This window comes from Mya arenaria, chromosome 6, assembly GCF_026914265.1.
Source record: "Mya arenaria isolate MELC-2E11 chromosome 6, ASM2691426v1".
Taxonomy (NCBI): Eukaryota; Metazoa; Mollusca; class Bivalvia; order Myida; family Myidae; genus Mya; species Mya arenaria.
In genome coordinates, this window is record NC_069127.1 from 11,783,663 (window position 1) to 11,808,468 (window position 24,806).

The 24,806-nt window shown below is 34.7% G+C and overlaps 2 protein-coding genes across 2 annotated transcripts; both read right to left on the reverse strand.

Annotated features, from left to right (window-relative positions):
• Positions 1-838: 838 nt before the first annotated feature.
• Positions 839-9,817, reverse strand: LOC128239441 (uncharacterized). The gene is made up of 12 exons (XM_052956074.1): positions 9,734-9,817; positions 6,747-7,076; positions 6,159-6,455; positions 5,621-5,923; positions 5,203-5,505; positions 4,667-4,984; positions 3,606-3,881; positions 3,366-3,485; positions 2,866-2,917; positions 2,625-2,641; positions 1,896-1,993; positions 839-1,299 (listed from the first exon to the last, which is right to left on the reverse strand). The coding sequence occupies exons 1-12, from the start codon at positions 9,783-9,785 to the stop codon at positions 1,231-1,233; spliced, it is 2,235 nt and encodes a 744-aa protein (XP_052812034.1). The 5' UTR covers positions 9,786-9,817; the 3' UTR covers positions 839-1,230.
• A 3,988-nt stretch (positions 9,818-13,805) lies between these two features.
• LOC128238967 (uncharacterized) lies at positions 13,806-22,849 on the reverse strand. Its single transcript, XM_052955338.1, has 12 exons — positions 22,740-22,849; positions 19,867-20,196; positions 19,299-19,595; positions 18,767-19,069; positions 18,347-18,649; positions 17,816-18,133; positions 17,264-17,545; positions 17,034-17,153; positions 16,444-16,495; positions 16,182-16,198; positions 15,486-15,583; positions 13,806-15,143 (listed from the first exon to the last, which is right to left on the reverse strand). Exons 1-12 carry the CDS (start codon positions 22,789-22,791, stop codon positions 14,964-14,966), a joined length of 2,352 nt encoding a protein of 783 aa, XP_052811298.1. The 5' UTR covers positions 22,792-22,849; the 3' UTR covers positions 13,806-14,963.
• Positions 22,850-24,806: the final 1,957 nt, after the last annotated feature.

The window sequence follows — 24,806 nt, forward strand, 5'->3', positions numbered from 1 at the left end:
ATTTTACATGAGCGAGTCTCTTTAAACAGTAAAACAATAGAGGTAGCCCGAAACACAACTGTAATGAAATTGAAGAAAAAATGTTTACCATGATAATGACATTACCGATAAAGCATCACAAACAAACATAGACTTATGTTAGCTCTATGACACATATAGTCAGCTGTTTTGTAAAATAAGCACACAATTTAACACGTAGAAATGATTGTTTTTCAATCTTGAAAAATACGAACATATGTATATTCAAAAAAGAACATGGTAGATAAGTTTGACCAATTTATAAAACTAGACAAATTCTAGCATAACTTTTTTAACAAAAAGAGCATTTTTTGTAATAACATTTTTATATGAAGTTGAAAAAAATCATGAAATGATACACATTAGGGTTTCTATAAAAATAGGGAGGGAAGTATTTACACCTATCTATTTCAAAATAGGGAAATTGAAAAAAGTGTTGAAATTCATTACCAATTTGATGAACATTATACACGTGGTCATCGATCAGTTGCAAATTCTCGACCCTTTACAATAGGTCAAAATATAAAGGTATGTTTAAAGCATTCGAAGCAATTGTCATCACAAAACCAAACTTCGTATCCTTACAGAAGTATTGATGCGAGCACAATATCAACAAATTGTAATTGAAAATCATTCCTCATATGTTACTTTCTTGCTAATATCAACATAAATTAGACCGATGGCAGCCACGCTGCTTCCTTCACGCCACTTGAACGCGAACATCACGTACATAACTCACATCTAGAGTGACATACAGGGTAGTGAAAGCATCGTTTGTTGAGATAACACAGATAAAAAAGTCATACACTGCCAAAACGACTTCAATATCTATATACAAGAGTAAAAGCTTTTGACGGATCTCTGAAAACACTCAGAAAAATATCGTACATATGATGCACGTCAACTCTCAGTGTCGACAAAATCAATTGTTTAATCAACAATCACCGTCCAAAGGAAATGATACATTTTAATATCCCTTCTATTGGTCTTGGATATTTGGTTTAAACCACATTTTTTTCAGTACACATTACCATTGAAGACGTTCACACATTAAACATGATCATATATAAATTATCGCTATCGTTTGATTACTTGGTCTTTGCACTTTACAACTACGCCAATACATCTTCTACCGCAGTTTCCTGTGTTGAGGAGAAGTCAATGTCAGCATACTCCGTCGGCTTATTCTTTCTCCTTGCCGGAACTCTGGCGTTAGCTTCCTGCAGGAATGAATTCGATGTCCAAATCGGCGTACGATAAGCCGGCTTCATCGTGCGGCTGCTGGAATATATAACATAGTACCACTTTACCAAGTGACAAGAATAGCGAGCATAAGCATCGCGGAATAAAGACCGTATTGGAAAAGGCACAGATGATCGTCACATAGCTTGGTCACTAAAATATGCCCATTCAGGCCCTTCATTATAGATATAATATTTTTTCAAGTTATACTCTTAGAAATGTATTTATTGAAATGTCATTTTATCAATTTTAATTATTTTTTGTTAATTTTTAAACAATACCAATGGACTGAAGGGCCAATTATTTGTTTTCAACAATATCAAAGGACTGAAGGGCCATATTCTAGTGACCAAGCTATGTGACGATCACCTGTGGGAAAAGGATCTATATAAAAAAAAATTACATTTGGTAAGATATCATGCGAAGTCGTTATCCATGTATTTGAAAACATGAATATTCGAAAGATTGCATACCCTCCTTAACTGTAATCAGTTTGGGTATTTTTCATTAAAGTGAAACTCAAAGCAGTTTGCTACCCTGCACGTGTAAATTTTTATGGTTAAACTTCTTTGTACGTTTGGTATGACATTTGCATCACATAAATTATCCCTAAGAATGCATTGCAAGCATGTTACCTGTGTTTCAGTCCTCTGCGCGTCCGCCTGCCTGTGCACGACTGCGTATTGTACTCCTCCCGTTGTTATGTGTAGCACTCCATTGTCCGACGAGGTGTCTGTATATTTCAGGTATCATTAATTGCCATTATTTATAAAGGCCGATTTGGAGAGAAATAGGTTATCATACTAGAAAAGAGGGAATCTGGACCAATAGTATAAAAGTGGATATAATTCCCAATGACTGTGTTGGCAAATTGTAAGGGCTTTTGATCACTTTTTAAAGCTGCACTCTCACCGATTGACAGGTTTTTTCTTCTCAGAATCAGCTGATTTTGTCATCAATGCCTTCAATTTAGTGAAATAAGATAAAATTATAAATAAATTGGCGTTCAAGACAAAAAATAAAAGAAGATGTCTAAACGGTTAATCTGTGAGAATGCAGCTTTAAATAAAGTACCATTTCATTGTATCCAATAAATTAGGTTTTATGTTTAAAAGTTTATATTATTAATTTACATATATTTTATAATTAATTTGGAAATTTCATGATCATAATGTTTCGTTGTTTTATTTCGCCCAGGAAGGTTTCGTGAAGTACGTTCCATGATAAATTGGTACTAGACCGTAAATAACCCTCGTTTAACAATTACAAATAAGAAGAAATCAACCTACAAATCCAACAGGGTACATGCTGTGAGTTTCAATCGGTATGACCAAGATTTAACTAAGTTAAAGATGTAAACTTACCGCTGGGATCTTCAACACTGAAAAAAGAAATTACTTCAGTACGAGAACAGAGCGTATACGAGCATGAATCCTTTAAGCTGAATTATCGATAGATGAAGCTCTGCTTATTTTATTCGGAAAACAACTGGCCTGAATCAATTGCGCAATATATCAACAATATGAGTATAAAATTATTTAAGTGTAACATTCGACATAATCTTCAACTCAGCATCACTAATTAAAAATTAAAAATGGTACATACATTTCTATTGTGCTGATTGCGTTGGCCTTTCTCCGTTTTAGAAATATACATCCTAAAAATATGTGAAACATATAACCAATATAAGTTTAGAATAGTTATGTAAGAAGTGCATTTGTAGATATAATTTTCTTTAATTTATTATTGATAGAGATATCTCATTTTCATTTGAAACTATAAACATTCATACGATACGGTAAAAAAGCATTAACTGTTACAAGGAAAGTTGTGCAATCTAAAAATATATTTTACGGTATGCATTAATACCTTACATCGCACAGACATATGTATGCACATGCTGGCCATTATAATCTGTGTTAAGGTAAATACGAATTTAAAAATAATCAGTCTTAAAACTGCCCTGGTTAAAAATTGTAATATCTGGGAGAAGGACTCTAGCGATACGATAAGTCAATGCAGTAGCATAAAAAAATTTTGCAGAAAAATGGGTTTAATAGATTCAATATTAAGTTGATGCGAGTATAAGGAAACAAAATCCTTACTTCCGATAAGAGACAGGATGAAGAGTACACCAAAAACGCCTGTTCCAATAAGTACATCGACGAAAGGAAATCGGAATGTCGGTGAAAATGTATGAATGTCCTTTTCATGGGATGAACTACCTGAAAGAGTTTGTTCCAAATTAGATTGCAATACTAGTATCATAAAAAAGAAACTCATCAAAGACAGTTCATCTGTATATCAACTATGTTTAATGACTTTCTGAATTGTGAATAACAAACCTTCTGTCATTAAAACTGTTAATGATGCCTTCAACTTCTCCTCTTGCTTTCGAGCGTTGCAATTGTATGTTTTGTTTCCATCTCCCGCATACTTCAGTGTTAACAGGCATTCCTCTGTTTTGCTACAATTCTTTAATACAGTGCTATTTTCATCTTTCCACCAAAGAGTCCATTGTCCTGAAGCATTGCAATCATCCACGAGACAGTTGACGGCCACTGTACTTTTCGGACGTAAATGAACAGGCGATGTCGTGTTCAGGTAAATAGTCGTTACACCTGAAATGCAGTGTAGAAATTTTTGAGAGAGAGAGAGAGAGAGAGAGAGAGAGAGAGAGAGAGATTATATTAACTACTCTCGCATTCGGAACTCCTCGGCCATTTTATCGAAAACAACCTCGGATGTATTTGGACGGTTTACATACTCAAAAAGTGGTACGTTTAAGTCCGCTGCAAGTAGATCGCGTAGTAATTTTATTTAGCAGTTAAACTTTGTGACATTACTCATGGGATTCTTAATTATGTTTGCAATAATACAATTTAATGGCAATCAAATTAAACTTAGATCAATAAATACAACTCTAAAACACTACATTTAATTAATGATATAATTCAAAATTACTTCAACTGATGTCCCTGCATACATCTGAGGTTGTTTTTGAAAAAAATGGCCGAGGAGTTCCGAATGCTACTCTCGTAAGCACGATATTACGCGACAGTGAAGTCTTGCGTAGTGGGAGAAAACGGAGTGCTCGGAGAAAACCCGTTTGTCCGACTAAACTCATTTGCGTCTTGGCCGAGATTCGACGCTTCTAGGCGAGATGGGATGGTATTAACCACTGCGCTTGTTGGACAACTGTAAAACTGATAAATCATTAGGAATAAAGAATTGTTAATTTTCATTTTGAGACATATAATGTCTGATTTCTAATTCAAGTTACAAATGAATAACACACGTTCCGGAAGACTGATCATGCAGAAATTAACAAGGAGGTATCAGTCTTGGTTTGGTAGATAATTAATGTCGGCGAAAGTCGACAACATAAGTAAGATCGAGTACGTACCTGAAAAATATACAGTATAGTTTCTAGTTAAACTAGATGGGAAATAATCGCATCTTGTTGAGCATGTAATGGTACCCCCAGTCCTGTCTTTAGTCACGTTGTACATGACGTTGGAAACAGAACGGTAACTTCCAATTTCACCATTAGTCCAATTTTTACTATCAAAATAGCTTGAATTATCATTGTCGCTTGACCATTCAATTGTGCAAGGCGGATTTGATTCATTCGTTTCACAAAAAATGTGAAAGAAACAGACAGAAACATTGTTTCTATATGAACGTTTTTTGTTTACGAGCATGGAAAGTTCCGACGGCGGATCTGGAAACAGAATTGGACTTCTAAATAAAAATGGTACGGTTTTCAATTTAAAATATACAACATTAAATTGTATGGGTTTTTTTTTTTCAAAGAGATAAATTATAGAAGGATATATTCATTTTCTTCAAAGACAAACATTTACCATGAGAAATATAGGAATATTAAATTTGTCATGCCTTAACCCAGTGTGGACTTTAAACGCTTTGAATATAACTTACATTTCATGCTGATATTTTTGCACACTGAAACATCTTTTGGACCAAAAGCATATTTGCTTTTTCTGACGCAGCACATTTGTTTTCCATTCCACAATTTAATAGACTTTGTAACCTTTGCTGTACTGGTAAATGTATGAGAAGATCCATTAAATAAATATTTTAGTTGAAAATCACCCAGCAAAACATTGTCAACATGTATTTCTAATAGTGGAGCTGGGATAGCATTGCGTACTTCACATATTGCACTCGAATTTTCTCCTTCAAGGAACTCAGGAACAGATAGCACGGGCGGGCTACCTTTCTCTGAAATTGAAACACAATGACTAAACAACATTCAAAAATATACACAATCCAATCATTTTAACCTCCACAAACTAACGAATCATAGCTTGTCACTATGTGTCTCCTATTTGCTTACCTACGCTACATAGAGTGGCGTGCACTTGGAAAGGTTTTTCAAGGACTGCATTAGAAACCCGACATGTCACATTCCGTCTTGACAGTCCACCCATTTGTTGATGAATGTTATCGATTTGGTACCCTTTCCCCCCGTTTCTTTCTTCATGAACAAACGAATTCTGTCCCAGTATAATTACTATCTGTACAGGTTCTGTTCCATTTTCAGTATTGCAATAAAAGTCGGAGCCCCCATAAACATAAACACATTGTGTTGTATTGAAGTCAAGTTGCTTCGGACCGAGGACTGGGTAGCTCGGTCGCTCTGATAACAACAAAACTCATTTAAATAACTTGAACTACAATATTAATTTAAAATGTTAATTGAAACTCCAGGTTAAAAACATGCTGCTCATGCATTTATCTGGAAACATATACATGTATGACCCTCCTTGTTCTCATATGTCTCCTTTTTATTTCAAGCCGACGTACCAAAACAAAACAAATAAATAATAATTCAGATAAAAATCAGAATATTATGGGAAGTTAACGAAACATACCCAACATATGAAGATGCACAGAATCCGTTTTGCTATCTGCATTGCATTTTAGATCATACGGTCCTTCATCTTTTTCTTTGAAGTTAAATATAGTCAATATGTACAAATATTTAGAAACACTTCTCTCTTCGTAAGAACCATCTTGTAGCTGTATATCTTGTAAGTTGTGCGTCCATGTTCGCCCAGTGTCTGTGTTGCGATGTATATAAAGGTCAGACGGAAAATATGCAAGTTTGACGTCCGCGCCGCGAACAACTGGGCTTAAAATCCCGAGTGCTCCACATGATCCAACGATATCTGTAAATTATAACGTAAATAAAAGTATTTGTCACGACAAAATCATTGTTCTACTTTGTGTTTATTGATAAAAATATTTATATGAACACTACAGAAACAAGGACAGTAGTCAAAAGTTTAAACATAAACCCCGTTTAATGACACAGGTCAGCACACACACACACACACACACACACACACACACACACACACGTACACGCACAGACGCACACAAACACACATTATATATTTATATCAAATATTTATCAACAAAATATGGGTTACTGGCTTAAAACGGTCTTTGATATTTACCTCTCAAATTTATAGATATCATTTTTGTTTTAATCGTATTGTTTGTTGCACATTCGGCGTAGAAGATAGATCCGTTGAATTCAGTTGAAGCCTTCCATTTCAAAAAGAATGACTCATCTTCATAATATCTTGTTGTATTATTTACCCCTTCCATACTTAACAATTGTGAACCATTTTCAATTAAGAATTTCCATTCTACGTCACACCCCCAAGGATAGAACGGTGACGCCTTCAGTGTAACCTCCCTGTTTGTAAACGCTGGCCCTACTACAGATATCGTTCCATATTGGTTCATTGCCGCACTGATGTATCCACACAGAACTGAATATGCTGTAGTAAAGGAAAACAGAACAAAATATTACGAGCACGCATATCACTCTAAACAATGGTATTTGACTCGTAAAATTATAATCACGTATTATTATGGATAGATACGAAAGGCATCAAGAATGTAATGCTACTCAGGCATTTTACGGCTTTACTGTAAAAAAAACACTTTCAAAATGTATTGTCAATTCAGATACAGTACTACTAAGTGGCAAATTAGATCCTATTAAGGCATTGAATTAAAGTATGACACATGTTTATTAACTATTAGGGTAGGAACGCTACAACACCCGTATTTATTACTTAAAACAATACAATTCTAACATTTGTCTTTCACCTGTTTTAAATTTTAATGTTATAGTTAGAAAATGTTTTTGTAAACTATTAATTATTAAGATTGGTGGAGCGAGCGAAGCCATTCAGATTGTACACAATGGGCCAATTGGTCAGAATGTTGTTAAAGCTAACAACGATGTTAACGTCTTCGTTATTAACTTTAAAAATAATTACTGAAGTTTAGTAGATACACGTGTGATGTGTAATATTTTTAACTTTATTTGACACAACAGATTCAACAGTATTTGTATTCATTAAGTATATCAGCACATCATCAAATAGTTCACGATTAAATCTTTACAACGGTGTCGTTAATCACGTTGTTCACTTCAACAAAGTTTTGAAAAATCGGCTCAATATGTTCTAACTGATTTTTTTGCAGATGATGATGTCATATACATAAAGTTGTGAAAGTGAAAGTCTTAGCGATTTTTAAAGGGTGATACTAACTGGCTGCCGGGCGATAACAGGGTAAGCAATTTCCTTTCCTTCATATAATAGGTATAACTTACAGTGGTACAGAGGGGACAACAATTTAGTAAATTATGGCCACAAATTAGTAACTTGAGGCACAACTAAGAAAATTATTGCCACAGATTAGCAACTTGAGGCACAACTTAGTAAATTGTGGCCACAACTTAGTAAATTATGGCCACAAATTAGTAACTTGAGGCACAACTATTTAAATTGTGGCCACAAATTAGTAACATGAGGCACAACTTAGTAAATTGTGGCCACAACTTAGTAAATTATGGCCACAAATTAGTAACTTGAGGCACAACTAATTAAATGCTGGCCACAAATTAGTAACATGAGGCACAACTTATTAAATTGTGGCCACAACTTAGTAAATTGTGGCCACAAATTAGTAACTTGAGGCACAACTAATTAAATTGTGGCCACAAATTAGTAACTTGAGGCACAACTAATTAAATTGTGGCCACAAATTAGTATCTTGACGCACAACTAATTAATTTGTGGCCACAAATTAGTAATATGAGGCACAACTTATTAAATTGTGGCCACAACTTATTAAATTGTGGCCACAACTTAGTAAATTATGGCCACAAATTAGTAACTTGAGGCACAACTAATTAAATTGTGGCCACAAATTAGTAACATGAGGCACAACTTAGTAAATTGTGGCCACAAATTAGTAACTTGAGGCACAACTAATTAAATTGTGGCCACAAATTAGTAACATGAGGCACAACTTATTAAATTGTGGCCACAACTTAGTAAATTATGGCCACAAATTAGTAACTTGAGGCACAACTAATTAAATTGTGGCCACAAATTAGTAACTTGAGGCACAACTAATTAAATTGTGGCCACAAATTAGTAACTTGAGGCACAACTAATTAAATTGTGGCCACAAATTAGTAACTTGAGGCACAACTAATTAAATTATGGCCACAAATTAGTAACATGAGGCACAACTTAGTAAATTGTGGCCACAACTTAGTAAATTATGGTCACAAATTAGTAACTTGAGGCACAACTTAGTAAATTGTGGCCACAACTTAGTAAATTATGGCCACAAATTAGTAACTTGAGGCACAACTTATTAAATTGTGGACAGAACTAAGTAAATTATGGCCACAAATTAGTAACTTGAGGCACAACTAATTAAATTGTGGACAGAACTAAGTAAATTGTGGCCACAAATAAGTAACTTAAGGCCATAACTTAGTAAATTGTGGCCACAACTTAGTACCTTGAGGCCAAAAGTGTGTATATTAAAGCATCCTAGTGAACTGCACCTAACATTTAAAATTTGAAATAATTAACACAAACATTATTCAATCGAGCTACAATCTCATTACATACTATTTTTTTTCTTTCTTTCCAACCTTGAACAATATACACACAAGTTATAGCCACTGAACTTGTGTTTAGACCAAAACAAAGAACATGATATAAAAGGGGTTCTGAAGATAGAAATGTAGAGTTAAATATACGTTACAATGCATTTTTATAATAATTATTGTCATTATCAATAATGGTTGATTTATGCCATTTCGTGTCTTCCTTTTTCGAGGCGAATAGGCGAAACACCGCTTAATCGAGGGTGAAAGCAAGAAATAATAACGTGGCGAGTTTTCGCCATAGAGTGTGCACATTTTCGTGTTGACGCAGATCGAAGTAGAAGAACTATTCTACTGCTGCTGGTACTACTACTACTAGTAGAAGTAGTAGTAGTTGCAGTTGCAGTAGCAGTAATAGAGTAGCAAAAGTAGTTATTGTAATAGTAATAGCACTAATGTTGTTTAATATTTAAAATCATAAAATAATTAAGAGCAGTAAACATGTACCCTACGTACCAGCAAAGCGCACGGCAAATTGAACACCCTTTGTTATCCCTTTGGAAACCATTGTTCGCGCAACAAATAATATTTAAATGCATGAATATTACTGTTGTAGTCCAGTAAAAGTTAGTGTATATTTCTTTAAAATGGATAATTGTCATTTGAGAAAATAGAACAATACCGTCTCTTATTGTGTTATGAGGAAGATATGTTTTATTTGCCCTTTCAGTCCACAATTGCTTTGATAAAGTACCGGAAACATCACAATGTCATACTAGTTCTCACACACAGACAGGCGATAAAAGTGCTTAATTCTTGCAACAATATCAACAGAAACGATGACAATTAAAGTTGCCATATTTTATTTGTTTGAACCACATTGCAAATGGTTATTAAATTACGTTGTTCTTGTTCCTACTAAGCTCCCGGAAAACAATTTAAGTACATGTATATATCTACATAATTTATATTTATAAGCAATATTTTCTGAACTCACACTGACTCTCAAATAGAACGTACTTTTTTCTTTTACATTTAGCCAAGTCCCGATATATTCCTCCCTAATTCAAAAGAATTCAGTTTAGACCGAATGAATTTTTTTGAACTGACAGCGTCGATAAAGAATGTTGCTAGCTCGAATCCCGGTTAGGTATTTTTTATTATTTTTTAAGCCGATATTTAAAGATGTAAAAATGGACCATGTGAGTATGTGCGCATGAAGTTTAATCAACCACTTTTACACGCTATTAGCCTCGGGAGATAATGATTATTCAGACCCTAATACGTACTGGTTAGCGACCCCTTTTCGCCCAGAAACGGAAGTTTTTCATCTTACCATTGTAACAAGAAAGCCATTCGAAGAAACTTTACACACATATTATAGTTAGCCTCTTCAGGAGAAAATGGTGTCATTCTCATTTAAAAGTGGACAGGTTTTCCGAATATTTTCGCGCGCGTATTACCCCTATACAATACGCACAGTTAGCTTACTGTTGTACCTATTATTCGCCCACCTTAGAAATATGTTTCATATTACAGTATAGGGTATTTTTGAATTTTGTCAAATCTCATTTTATGTTTATGGCAATGTATTATATTGATGATATGCATGTTCAAGTATGTATAAAATATAATTTTGGCTAGTTGAAATTATTTATTGTGACTTTAATGAGCCTTTGTCATCAAGCCACTGTGGTGACGACAATAATCGTGTGTTCTAAATACAATCACTTATACCCTGGATCGAGTTCATCAAATGAATGTGATCTATTTTTGCGTTTAATATATACATACTAATATTCAAAAACAACATTGAAAGGTAAGGGTTTCTTTTGTAGTGGGAGAGCACCGTTTACTTGGCGGAGGGGAGTAAGACAATATGGGTGAGGCTATGAGCCAAGATGGCCTTAGAAAAAACTCATGGGTTAAAACCACTGGTTAGGGACATTTATGACAAAAGACCGCCCGATAGCTTAGTGATAGGAGTTCGCTTCGGGTACGGAAGGTCGGGTTTCAAACACGGGCCGGTCGCCGGAAACCGAAAGACCTTAAAACATGGTTCCAGTAGTTCCCATTCCTTACGCTAGGCATTTAAAGGGTAGAACTGTCTGCTAATATCTGGATTTGACAGGGAATTATAGTCACTTCTATCTCATGTCAGTAATAATATGGTATTTAAAAACAATTTCAGTCGCGATGGCGTCGCGGCGGGTCAAGCCATAATGGAGCCACAAGGCTCGGGCAGACCTTGATATACGTGGTAGTGATATATACGACTAGAGTCATGTGACTGCAGGCAAGATCACTTTTCAAGCATTAACCAGTAGAAAACCAAACATAACCAAATGAGCCTTTGTGTGGACATACCCCCCTCCTTTGGTGTGCCGGATTCAAGCCCATTTTGGTGGTAGTCCTATTGCGAAGGTTACGTAGGCCGGATTACACTCATAGAGCAAATTTGAGTCGCATACCAAATGTACATACGCTAGCAAAGAAACTATTAATTAAAAAATATAGTGGTTTTTTTTTGGGGGGGGGGGTCAAATGGCGTCATCCCCCCCCCCACACACACACCTGTTAATGCCATATCTTGATACTAGCCGAGGAGTTCCGATTGACAAAATTAATGTCGCAACAAAAACGTGAATATTACTTCCGGTGAGTACTACGTAATGAAATTTGTTCTGGTTCCAGGCATCTAATCATTTTTGCGTAGCAGAAAGGGGAAGGAACTCCAGACTGAATGAAATTTTGTGTTCCGACGCCTCTTAGTCAAAATGGCAAATCGATTTCGACGAAGGAAAACCTGCGAAATACAAAATATTCTTATTAACCTCCCCTGATGAGCGGCTTCTATAATATTACGGACCTATAAAATATGGATTTACAATCCGTGATAATATGTACTATGATTTAAATGCACAAAAGCCTACGGATGGGAAAGCAGTCGTTTGCAAGAAAATAGGGCTTTTACTAAAACCAGGACCGCCGAATCTCTTTGTACATTTTATATTTTAACTGTTGTTTTTTTTAAATGTTTTTTTTTGTATTGTCTAATGTTCATGTGTATACATTTATTTGTTAATAGATACAATTTCTTACAATTGACGATATTTTCCGTTTAAAAAAAATGTTTTATAGCCGAGTATTGTCTGCCGTACACTTGCCTTTCAATTGCCGAACGGATTTGGATCATAAACTTAAGAGGCATTCTCTGCTTTGGCAAATTTATTTCTTTACATCCCTCGCAAAAAGTAAACATATAAGACGTTTAATATATTACCCAACTAGCTAACATCTGACAAAAATATTACATTCATGTATACAACCGGTCGTTCACGTCGGTCTTTGTGGAGCAGAGTTTACGTCAATAAAGGATTTTTAGTGTACTGTAGATTTACCAAATTTAGGATGAACCTGGGTTCTATAAATGCACAAAATGAACCAGTAAGCATTATCTTATATGTGCCAATTAATCTTATAGGTTTTCAATTGTGAATTTTTCGTCACATTTTAACAGTTGTCAAGTTTGTGATTCCATTTGCGATTGATCTTGGCGGAGATAAGACAAAAATCACCCAATGCTTCTAAACTTGAAACGCGTAGTACATTTGCAAACCGTTGAGTAGTAAGACCTGTCAACATCACGTGACTGCTTGAAATGCGCCAATGAATGCTTTTGTGCTGCATGCGACAGGAGCGGGTTTTGGTTCAAAAGGATGTTTTTCAAATTTTATAGGGTTACATTTCGAACATTTGAATACTAATACCCGGTGAGTGCACTATAAATTAATATTTTGCAAGGCCTAAAAGTACGTTTACCTTAAAAAGTCAACATCTTACTGTGGTTGTTGATGTATTTGTTTCGAAATAAATATATTAATATAAACATAGTAGAATTTTATACATTAAATGAACGAAATATATATATCGTTCGTACGATAAAGTTATGTTTTTAACATTTCACTTCTCAGAAATTGACATGCATATCATGAGTGTATACCCGTGCTATCACCATCCAACATTTACAATGTTTTTTTTGTTTTTTTATCAATGTCTTTCCATAATACCAATAACATGACGTGTACATTGTATATCACCACATCCGTGCATTTCTTTATTTACCATGTTCAATTTGGCCTATCTTTCTATTTTATTTATAAAAATGTTTCAAACTCTTCCATTAATTAGACGAAAAAAACAACACATTATATAACTCTTCGTTCAGTAAAAACATAAATGTAATTGCTACAAGTTCAAGTTTTATTATTCTCAATGCCCATAGTTAAAATAAAACAATACAAAGAATGGCGGGGTATAAATAAACAGTTTTAATAAATGAAACCACACACTGGAATGCAGAATTCTTACGGTATCTTATGATGCATTCTTATAATATTATTTAATCTAAAGTAAAGCAAAGTTTTATTATACTCTTTTCAAAACTTACTGTACATTTGAACAAACATGACTACATGCATTACAAGTCAGACATAGAAAATTAACATTTTAAAATTATAACTAAATAAATCATATATCAACGTTTGTTGAAGGGTTCCAGTCGTCAGTATCTTAGCTAAAACACTGCTAATGATTTGCCACACTTTATTTCGTCATAAAAAGAAGTGCATTTTACATGAGCGAGTCTCTTTAAACAGTAAAACAATAGAGGTAGCCCGAAACACAACTGTAATGAAATTGAAGAAAAAATGTTTACCATGATAATGACATTACCGATAAAGCATCACAAACAAACATAGACTTATGTTAGCTCTATGACACATATAGTCAGCTGTTTTGTAAAATAAGCACACAATTTAACATGTAGAAATGATTGTTTTTCAATCTTGAAAAATACTAACATATGTATATTCAAAAAAGAACATGGTAGATAACCTTGACCAATTTATAAAACTAGACAAATTCTTGCATAACTTTTTTTTTTAAAAAGAGCATTTTTGTTAATAACGTTTTTATATGAAGTTTAAAAAAAATCCTGAAATGATACACATTAGGGTTTCTATAAAAATAGGGAGGGAAGTATGAAAACCTATCTATTTCAAAAAAGGGAAATTGAAAAAAGTGTTGAAATTCATTACCAATGTGATGAACATTAGACACGTGGTCATCGATCAGTTGCAAATTCTCAACCCTTTACAATAGGTCAAAATATAAAGGTATGTTTAAAGCATTCGAAGCAATTGCCATCATAAAACCAAACTTCGTATCCATACCGAAGTATTGATGCGAGCACAGTATCAACAAATTGTAATTGAAGATCAATCCGTAAATGTTACTTTCTTGCTGTATATCATTACAAATTAGACCGCTGGCCGCCACGCCGCTTCCTTCACGCCACTAGACCGCGAACTTCACGTACATAACTCACATCTATCGTGGCATACAGGGTAGTGAAAGCATCATTTGTTGAGATTACAAAGATAAAAAAGTCATACACTGCCAAAAATACTTCAATATCTATATACAAGAGTAAAAGCTGAAAACACTCAGAAAAATATCGTACATATGATGCACGTCAACTCTCAGTGTCGACAAAATCAATTGTTTAATCAACAATCATCGTCCAAAGGAAATGATACGTTTTAATATCCCTTCTATTGGTCTTGAATATTTGGTTTAAACCACATTTATTTCAGTACACAGTATCATTGAAGACGTACAAACATTAAACTTGATCATATATAAATTATCGCTATCGTTTGATTACTTGGTCTTTGCACTAGAATTACGCCGATACAAAGTGGTACACAGGATCTTCTACCGCAGTTTCCTGTGTTGAGGAGAAGTCAATGTCAGCATACTCCGTCGGCTTATTCTTTCTCCTTACCGGAACTCTGGCGTTAGCTTCCTGTAGGAACTTGATGTCCAAATCGGCGTACGTTAAGCCGGCTTCATCGTGCGGCTGCTGGAATATATAGCATTGTACCACTTTACCAAGTGACAAGAATAGGGAGCATACTAAAGCATCGCCGATTACAGATCGTATGGGAAAAAGATCTTTATATTTTTAAACTCGCGTGTCATCATATTTGGTAAGATATTATGTGAGGTCCACATGTATTTGAAAGCATGAATGTTCGAAAGATTGCATACCCGCCTTACTGTATTCAGTTAGGGTATTTTTCATTCAAGTGAAACTCAAAGTTGGCTACCCTGCAAGTGTAACTTTTAATGGTTAAGCTACTTTGTACGTTTGGTATAACATTTGCATCACATAAATTATCTTTAAGAATACTTTGCATGTTACCAGTGTTTCAGTCCTCTGTGCGTCCGCCTGCCTGTGCACGACTGCGTACTGGACTCCTCCCGTTGTTATGTGTAGCACACCATCGTCCGACGAAGTGTCTGTATATTTCAGGTATCATTAATCATTTAAAAAGCCCATTTGGAGGGAAATAGTTTATCATACTAGAATAGAGAGAATCTGAACCAATAGTATAAAACTGGATACAATTCCCAATGACTGTGTTGGCAAACTGTAAGGGCTTTTGATCACTATTAAATAGCCGATCCATAAACGTTTTGTTACCTTGTTCCAAACCTAGAATTCGCCAGGATACAGATGACATCAAAAACGTAATATTTTATAAATACAGTTACTTTCTTAAATATTGTGCAATCGCCGATTGCATCTTTAAATGATATGCCATTACATTGTATCCAATTTATTTGGTTATGTTTATAAATTATATTATTAATTTGGATAAGTTGTTATACAAGTAATTAATTTGGAAATATTTTATAATTAATTTGGAAAAAAAATAATTAATTGGAAATATTTTATAATTGATTTCATGATTATGATGTGTTGATGATTTATTTCGCCCAGGAAGGGTTCGTGAAGTATCTGCCATGGTAAATTGGTACTAGGCCGTAAACAACAACAAATAAGAAGAAATCAACATACAAATCCACTTTAACTAAATTAAAGATGGAAACTTACCACTGGGATTTTCAACACTGAAAAACAACAACAATTATTACTTAAGTACGGAAACAGAACGTATACGAGCACGACTCCTTTAAGCTGAATAATCGATAGACGAAGCTCTGCTTATTTAATTCGGAAAAAAACTGGCCTGAATCAATTGCGCAATATATCAACAATATAAGTATATTTAAGTATATATTTAAGTGGAAGTGTGTAACATTCGACATAATCTTCAACTCAGTATCACTTAATTAAAATTACAAATGGTACATACATTTCTATTGTGCTGATTACGTTGGCCTTTCTCCGTTTTAGAAATATACATCCTAAAAATATGTGAAACATATAACCAATATAGTTCTGAATAGTTTTGTTAGAAGTGCATATGTAGATAATATTTTTCTTTAATTTATTACTCATAAAGATATCTCATTTTCATTTGAAACTATATACATACAAACGATACGGTAAAGAAGCATTAAATGTTATAAGGAAAGTTGTGCAATCTAAAAAGATATATTACGGTATGCATTAATACCTTACATCGCACAGACATGTTTATGCACATGCTGGCCATTATAATTTTTGTAAAGGTTAATACGAATTTAAAAACAGTCTTAAAACTGCCCTTAAAAAGTGAAATATCTGAGTGAAGGATTTGTTATTGGTCCAAAAAATAAAACAGAAAACGCGAAAATGTCATACTTGATTGTAATATTTCTAACTCTAACGATACCATAAGTCAATGCAGTAACATAAAGAGTGGAACTTTTCACAGTGCATGTTTGGAATATTTTGCACAAAAATGATTTTAATAGATTCAGTAGTTAAGTTGGTGCGAGTGTAAGGAAACAAAATCCTTACTTCCGATAAGAGACAGGATGCAGAGTACACCAAAAACGCCTGTTCCAATAAGTACATCGACGAACGGAAATCGGAATGTAGAGGAAAATGTCTGAATGTCCTTTTCATTGGATTGATTACCTGCAAGAGTTTGTTCCCAATTAGATTGCAATATCTTTAAAAAGAAACCCATCAAAGACAAGTCATCTGTATATTTAATGACTTGAATATCTGAATTATAAATTACAAACCTTCTGTCTCTGAGCTTGAAACTGTTAATGATTCATTTAAAAATTCCTTTTGTTTTCGAGCGTTGCAAATGTATGTTTTGTTTCCATCTCCCGCATACTTCAGTGTTAACAGGCATTCCTCTGTTTTGCTACAATTCTTTAATACAGTGCTATCTTCATCTTCCCACCAAAGAGTCCATTGTCCTGAAGCATTGCAATCATCCACAAGACAGTTGACGGCCACTGTACTATTCGGACGTAAATGAACAGGTGATGTCGTGTTCAGGTAAATAGTCGTTACACCTGAAATGCAGTGTAGAAATTTTTGAGATGGGATGGAGCTAACTACTGCGCTTGTTGGACAACTGTAAAACTGATAAATCATTAGGAATAAAGAATTGTTAATTTTCATTTTGAGACATATAATGTCTGATTTCTAATTCAAGTTACAAATGAATAACACACGTTCCGGAAGACTGATCATGCAGAAATTAACAAGGAGCTATCAGTCTTGGTTTGGTAGATAATTAATGTCGACGAAAGTCGACAACATAAGTAAGATCGAGTACGTACCTGAAAAATATACAGTATAGTTTCTAGTTAAACTAGATGGGAAATAATCGCATCTTGTTGAGCATGTAATGGTACCCCCAGTCCTGTCTTTAGTCACGTTGTACATGACGTTGGAAACAGAACGGTAACTTCCATATTCATCATTAGTCCAATTTTTACTATCAAAATAGCTTGAATTATCATTGTCGCTTGACCATTCAATTGTGCAAGGCGGATTTGATTCATTCGTTTCACAAAAAATGTGAAAGAAACAGACAGAAACATTGTTTCCATATGAACGTTTTTTGTTTACGAGCATGGAAAGTTCCGACGGCGGATCTGGAAACAGAATTGGACTTCTAAATAAAAATGGTACCGTTTTCAATTTAAAATATACAACATTAAATTGTATGGTTTTTTTCAAAGAGATAAACTATAGAAGGATATATTCATTTTCTTCAAAGACAAACATTTACCATGAGAAACATAGGAATATTAAATTTGTTATGCCTTAACCCAGTGTGGACTTTAAACGCTTTGAATATAACTTACATTTCATGCTGATATGTTTGCACAATGAAACATCTTTTGGACCAAAATCATATCTGCTTATCCTGACGCAGCACATTCGTTTTCCATTCCACATGTTGTTAGACTTTGTGACCTTTGCTGTACTGGTAAATGTATGAGAAGATTCATTAAATGAATGGGTTTGTTGAACATCACCCAGCAAAACATTGTCAACATGTATTTCTAATAGTGGAGCTGGGATAGCATTGCGTACTTCACATATTGCACTCGAATTTTCTCCTTCAAGAAACTCAGGAACTGATAGCACTGGCGGGCTACCTTTCTCTGAAATTGAAACACAATGACTAAACAAAATTCAAAAATATATACACAATCCAATTATTTTAACCTCCAAAAACTAACGAATCATAGCTTGTCACTATGTGTCTCCTATTTGCTTACCTACGCTACATAGAGTGCCGTGCACTTTGTAAGGTGTTTCAAGGGCTGCATTAGAAACCCGACATGTCACATTCCGTCTTGACAGTCCACCCATTTGTTGATGAATGTTATCGATTTGGTACCCTTTCCCCCCGTTTCTTTCTTCATGAACAAACGAATTCTGTCCCAGTAAAATTACTATCTGTACAGGTTCTGTTCCATTTTCAGTATTGCAATAAAAGTCGGAGCCCACATAAACATAAATACATTGTGTTGTGTTGAAGTCAAGTTGCTTCGGACCGAGGACTGGGTAGCTCGGTCGCTCTGATAACAACAAAACTCATTTAAATAACTTGAACTACAATACTAATTTAAAATGTTAATTGAAACTCCAGGTTCAAAACATGCTGCTCATGCATTTATCTGGAAACATATATGACCCTCCTTGTTCTCATATGTCTCCTTTTTATTTCAAGCCGACGTACCAAAACAAAACAAATAAATAATAATTCAGATAAAAATCAGAATATTATGTGAAGTAAACGAAACATACCCGACATATGAAGATGCACAGAATCCGTTTTGCTATCTGCATTGCATTTTAGATCATACCGTCCTTCATCTTTTTCTTTGAAGTTAAATATAGTCAATATGTACAAATATTTAGAAACACTTCTCTCTTCGTAAGAACCATCTGGTAGCTGTATATCTTGTAAGTTGTGCGTCCATGTTCGCCCAGTGTCTGTGTTGCGCGGTATATAAAGGTCAGACGGAAAATATGCAAGTTTGACGTCCGCGCCGCGAACAACTGGGCTTAAAATCCCGAGTGCTCCACATGATCCAACGATATCTGTAAATTATAACGTAAATAAAAATATTTGTCACGACAAAATCATTGTTCTACTTTGTGTTTATTGATAAAAATACTTACATGAACACTACAGAAACAAGGACAGTAGTCAAAAGTTTAAACATAAACCCCGTTTAATGACACAGGTCAGCACACACACACACACGCACACGCACACGCACAGACGCACACAAACACACATTATATATTTATATCAAATATTTATCAACAAAATATGGGTTACTGGCTTAAAACGGTCTTTGATATTTACCTCTCAAATTTATAGATATCATGTTTGTTTTAATCGTATTGTTTGTTGCACATTCGGCGCAGAAGATAGATCCGTTGAATTCAGTTGAAGCCTTCCATTTCAAAAAGAATGACTCATCTTCATAATATCTTGTTGTATTATTTACCCCTTCCATACTTATCAATTGTGAACCATTTTCAATTAAGAATTTCCATTCTACGTCACACCCCCAAGGATAGAACGGTGACGCCTTCAGTGTAACCTCCCTGTTTGTAAACGCTGGCCCTACTACAGATATCGTTCCATATTGGTTCATTGCCGCACTGATGTATCCACACAGAACTGAATATGCTGTAGTAAAGGAAAACAGAACAAAATATTACGAGCACGCATATCACTCTAAACAATGGTATTTGACTCGTAAAATTATAATCACGTATTATTATGGATAGATACAAAAGGCATCAAGAATGTAATGCTACTCAGGCATTTTACGGCTTTACTGTAAAAAAAAAACACTTTCAAAATGTATTGTCAATTCAGATACAGTACTACTAAGTGGCAAATTAGATCCTATTAAGGCATTGAATTAAAGTATGACACATGTTTATTAACTATTGGGGTAGGAACGCTACAACACCTGTATTTATTACTTAAAACAATACAATTCTAACATTTGTCTTTCACCTGTTTTAAATTTTAATGTTATAGTTAGAAAATGTTTTTGTAAACTATTAATTATTAAGATTGGTGGAGCGAGCGAAGCCATTCAGATTGTACACAATGGGCCGATTGGTCAGAATGTTGTTAAAGCTAACAACGATGTAAACGTCTTCGTTGTTAACTTTAAAAATAATTACTAAAGTTTAATAGATACACGTGTGATGTGTAATATTTTTAACTTTTTTTGACACAACAGATTCAACAGTATTTGTATTCATTAAGTATATCAGCACATCATCAAATAGTTCACGATTAAATCTTTACAACGGTGTCGTTAATCACGTTGTTCACTTCAACAAAGTTTTGAAAAATCGGCTCAATATGTTCTAACTGATTTTTTTGCAGATGATGATGTCATATACATAAAGTTGTGAAAGTGAAAGTCTTAGCGATTTTTAAAGGGTGATACTAACTGGCTGCCGGGCGATAACAGGGTAAGCAATTTCCTTTCCTTCATATAATAGGTATAACTTACAGTGGTACAGAGGGGACAACAATTTATTGACATTGTGGCCACAACTTAGTAAATTATGGCCACAAATTAGTAACTTGAGGCACAACTAAGAAAATTATTGCCACAGATTAGCAACTTGAGGCACAACTTAGTAAATTGTGGCCACAACTTAGTAAATTATGGCCACAAATTAGTAACTTGAGGCACAACTATTTAAATTGTGGCCACAAATTAGTAACATGAGGCACAACTTAGTAAATTGTGGCCACAACTTAGTAAATTATGGCCACAAATTAGTAACTTGAGGCACAACTATTTAAATTGTGGCCACAAATTAGTAACATGAGGCACAACTTAGTAAATTGTGGCCACAACTTAGTAAATTGTGGCCACAAATTAGTAACTTGAGGCACAACTTATTAAATTGTGGCCACAAATTAGTAACTTGAGGCACAACTAATTAAATTGTGGCCACAAATTAGTAACTTGACGCACAACTAATTAAATTGTGGCCACAAATTAGTAACATGAGGCACAACTTATTAAATTGTGGCCACAACTTAGTAAATTATGGCCACAAATTAGTAACTTGAGGCACAACTAATTAAATTGTGGCCACAAATTAGTAACATGAGGCACAACTTAGTAAATTGTGGCCACAACTTAGTAAATTATGGCCACAAATTAGTAACTTGAGGCACAACTAATTAAATTGTGGCCACAAATTAGTAACTTGAGGCACAACTAATTAAATTGTGGCCACAAATTAGTAACTTGAGGCACAACTAATTAAATTATGGCCACAAATTAGTAACTTGAGGCACAACTAATTAAATTATGGCCACAGATTAGTAACTTGAGGCACAACTTAGTAAATTGTGGCCACAACTTAGTAAATTATGGCCACAAATTAGTAACTTGAGGCACAACTAATTAAATTGTGGACAGAACTAAGTAAATTATGGCCACAAATTAGTAACTTGAGGCACAACTAATTAAATTGTGGACAGAACTAAGTAAATTGTGGCCACAAATAAGTAACTTAAGGCCATAACTTAGTAAATTGTGGCCACAACTTAGTACCTTGAGGCCAAAAGTGTGTATATTAAAGCATCCTAGTGAACTGCACCTAACATTTAAAATTTGAAATAATTAACACAAACATTATTCAATCGAGCTACAATACCATTACATACTAAATTGTTGGTTTTTCTATCCAACCTTGAACAATATACACACAAGTTATAGCCACTGTACGTGTGTTTAGACCAAAACAAAGAACATGATATAAAAGGGGTTCTGAAGATAGAAATGTAGAGTAAAATATACGTAACAATGCATTTTTATAATAATTATTGTCATTATCAATAATGGTTGATTCATGCCATTTCGCGTCTTCCTTTTTCGAGGCGAATAGGCGAAAAGCCGCTAAATCGAGGGTGAAAACATGAAATAATAACGCGGCGAGTTTTCGCCTAGAGTTTGCGCATTGTCACATGTTCGTGTTTACGCAGATCGAAGTAGAAGAACTATTCTACTGCTGCTGGTACTAGTAGTAGTAGTAGTAGTAGTAGTAGTAGAAGTAGTAGTAGTTGTTGCAGTAGCAGTAGCAGTAATAGAGTACCAAAAGTAGTTATTGTAATAGTAATAGCACTAATGTTGTTTAATATTTAAAATCATAAAACAATTAAGAGCAGTAAACATGTACCCTACGTACCAGCAAAGCGCACGGCAAATTGAACACCCTTTGTTATCCATTTGGAAACCATTGTTCGCGCAACAAATATTATTTATATGCATGAATATGACTGTTGTAGTCCGGTTAAAGTTACTGTACATTTCTTTAAAATGGATAATTATCATTTGAGAAAATAGAACAATACCGTCTCTTATTGTGTTATGAGGAAGATATGTTTTATTTGCCCTTTCAGTCCACAATTGCTTTGATAAAGTACCGGAAACACCACAATATCATACTAGTTCTCACACACAGACAGGCGATAAAAGTACTTTATTCTTGCAACAATATCAACAGAAACGATGCCAATTAAAGTTTTATTTGTTTGAACCACATTGCAAATGGTTATTAAATTACGTTGTTCTTGTTCCTACTTAGCTTTCGGAAAACAATTGAAATTTAAGTATATATCTGCATAATTTACATTTATAAGCACTATTTTCTGAACTTACAACTCTCAAATAGAACGTACTTTTTTCTTTTACATTTAGCCAAGTCCCGGTATATTCCTCCCTAATTCAAAAGGATTCAGTTTAGACCGAATGATTTTTTCTGAACTGACAGCGTCGATAAAGAATGTTGCTAGCTCGAATCCCGGTTAGGTAATTTTTATTATTTTTAAGCCGATATTTGAAGATGTAAAAATGGACCATGTGAGTATGTGCGCATGAAGTTTAATCAACCACTTTTACACACTAATAGTTTCGGGAGATAACGATTATTCAGACCCTAATACGTACTGCTTAGCGACCCCTTTTCACCCAGAAACGGAGGTTTTTCATCTTACAATTGTAACAAGAAAGCTATTCGAATGAAACTTTACACACAGATAGTTAGCCTCTTCAGGAGAAAATGTTGTCATTCTCATTTAAAAGTGGACAGGTTTACCGAATATTTTCGCGCGCGTATTACCCCTATACAATACGCACAGTTAGCTTACTGTTGTACCAATGTATTCGCCCACCTTAGAAATATGTTTGACTTTTCAAATTCTGCCGTTTGTTTTAATCCACAATGTATTTCAAGACTTGATCCTCTTATTTGACAACTCTGGAAACACTCAACAACTAACGCCTTTTAATTATATTATTAATGTTTCATGTAAGTATTCATGTAACGAATAAAGGAAGCAAGTAAATGCATACAAAATTTAAGTAATATACAAATGCAAAATAATTACCTGTAAAATGAAAGATCCAACGAAGTTGTGACGACAATAATCGTGTGTTCTAAATATAATCACTTACACCCTGGATCGAGTTCATCAAATGAATGTGATATATTAATGTATACATACAGAAACAACATCGAAAGGTAAGGTTTTTTTGTAGTGGGAGAGCACCGTTTACTTGGCAGAGGGGAGTAAGACAATATGGGTGAGGCTATGACCCAAGAGGGCCTTAGAAAAAACCACTGGTTAGGGACATTTATGACATAAGGCCACCCCGATAGCTTAGTGATTCGAGTTCGCGTCGGGTACGGAAGGTCAGGTTTCAAACCCGGGCCGGTCGCGTCAAACCGGAAGACGTTAAAACATGGTTCCAGTAGCTCCCATGCCTTACGCTAGGCATTTAAAGGGTAGAACTGAGAAATAGTGTTCTCAGTACTGGTCCAACGAAGGAACGATCGATCGGTGCTATAAAGAACCAAGACATCTCTTCGCAAAGAGCTAGGGTATTGTACCTGGATCTCTTGTATCTTACTCTGTTTCTGTAAGTCTGCTAATATCTGGATTTGATAGGGATTTGTGGTCACTTCTATCTCATGTCAGTAATAATATGGTATTTCAAAACAATTTCAGTCGTGGTGGCGTCGCGGCGGGTCAAGCCATAATGGTACACAAGGCTCGGGCAGACCATGGTATACGTGGTAGTGATATATACGACTCGGGTCATGTGACTGCAGGCAAGTTTATGAAGTATTTACCAGTAGAAAACCAAATATAACCAAATGAGCCTTTGGGCGGACATACCCCCCTCCTTTGGTGTGCCGGATTCAAGCCCATTTTGGTGGTAGTCCAATTGCGAAGGTTACGTAGGCCGGATT

Excerpts from the sequence above, each read along its gene's own strand:
- LOC128238967 (XM_052955338.1), bottom strand. The coding sequence starts at position 22,791 with ATGGTTTCCAAATGGATAACAAAGGGTGTTCAATTTGCCGTGCGCTTT. Across the intron at positions 20,197-22,739 it reads ATTTGCCGTGCGCTTTGCTG|CATATTCAGTTCTGTGTGGA; the intron begins GTACGTAGGGTA and ends CCTTTACTACAG. Across the intron at positions 18,134-18,346 it reads CAAACATATCAGCATGAAAT|ATCCGCCGTCGGAACTTTCC; the intron begins GTAAGTTATATT and ends TTCTGTTTCCAG.
- LOC128239441 (XM_052956074.1), bottom strand. The coding sequence starts at position 9,785 with ATGGTTTCCAAAGGGATAACAAAGGGTGTTCAATTTGCCGTGCGCTTT. Across the intron at positions 5,924-6,158 it reads TGTGCATCTTCATATGTTGG|AGCGACCGAGCTACCCAGTC; the intron begins GTATGTTTCGTT and ends TGTTGTTATCAG. Across the intron at positions 3,486-3,605 it reads AACAGTTTTAATGACAGAAG|GTAGTTCATCCCATGAAAAG; the intron begins GTTTGTTATTCA and ends AAACTCTTTCAG.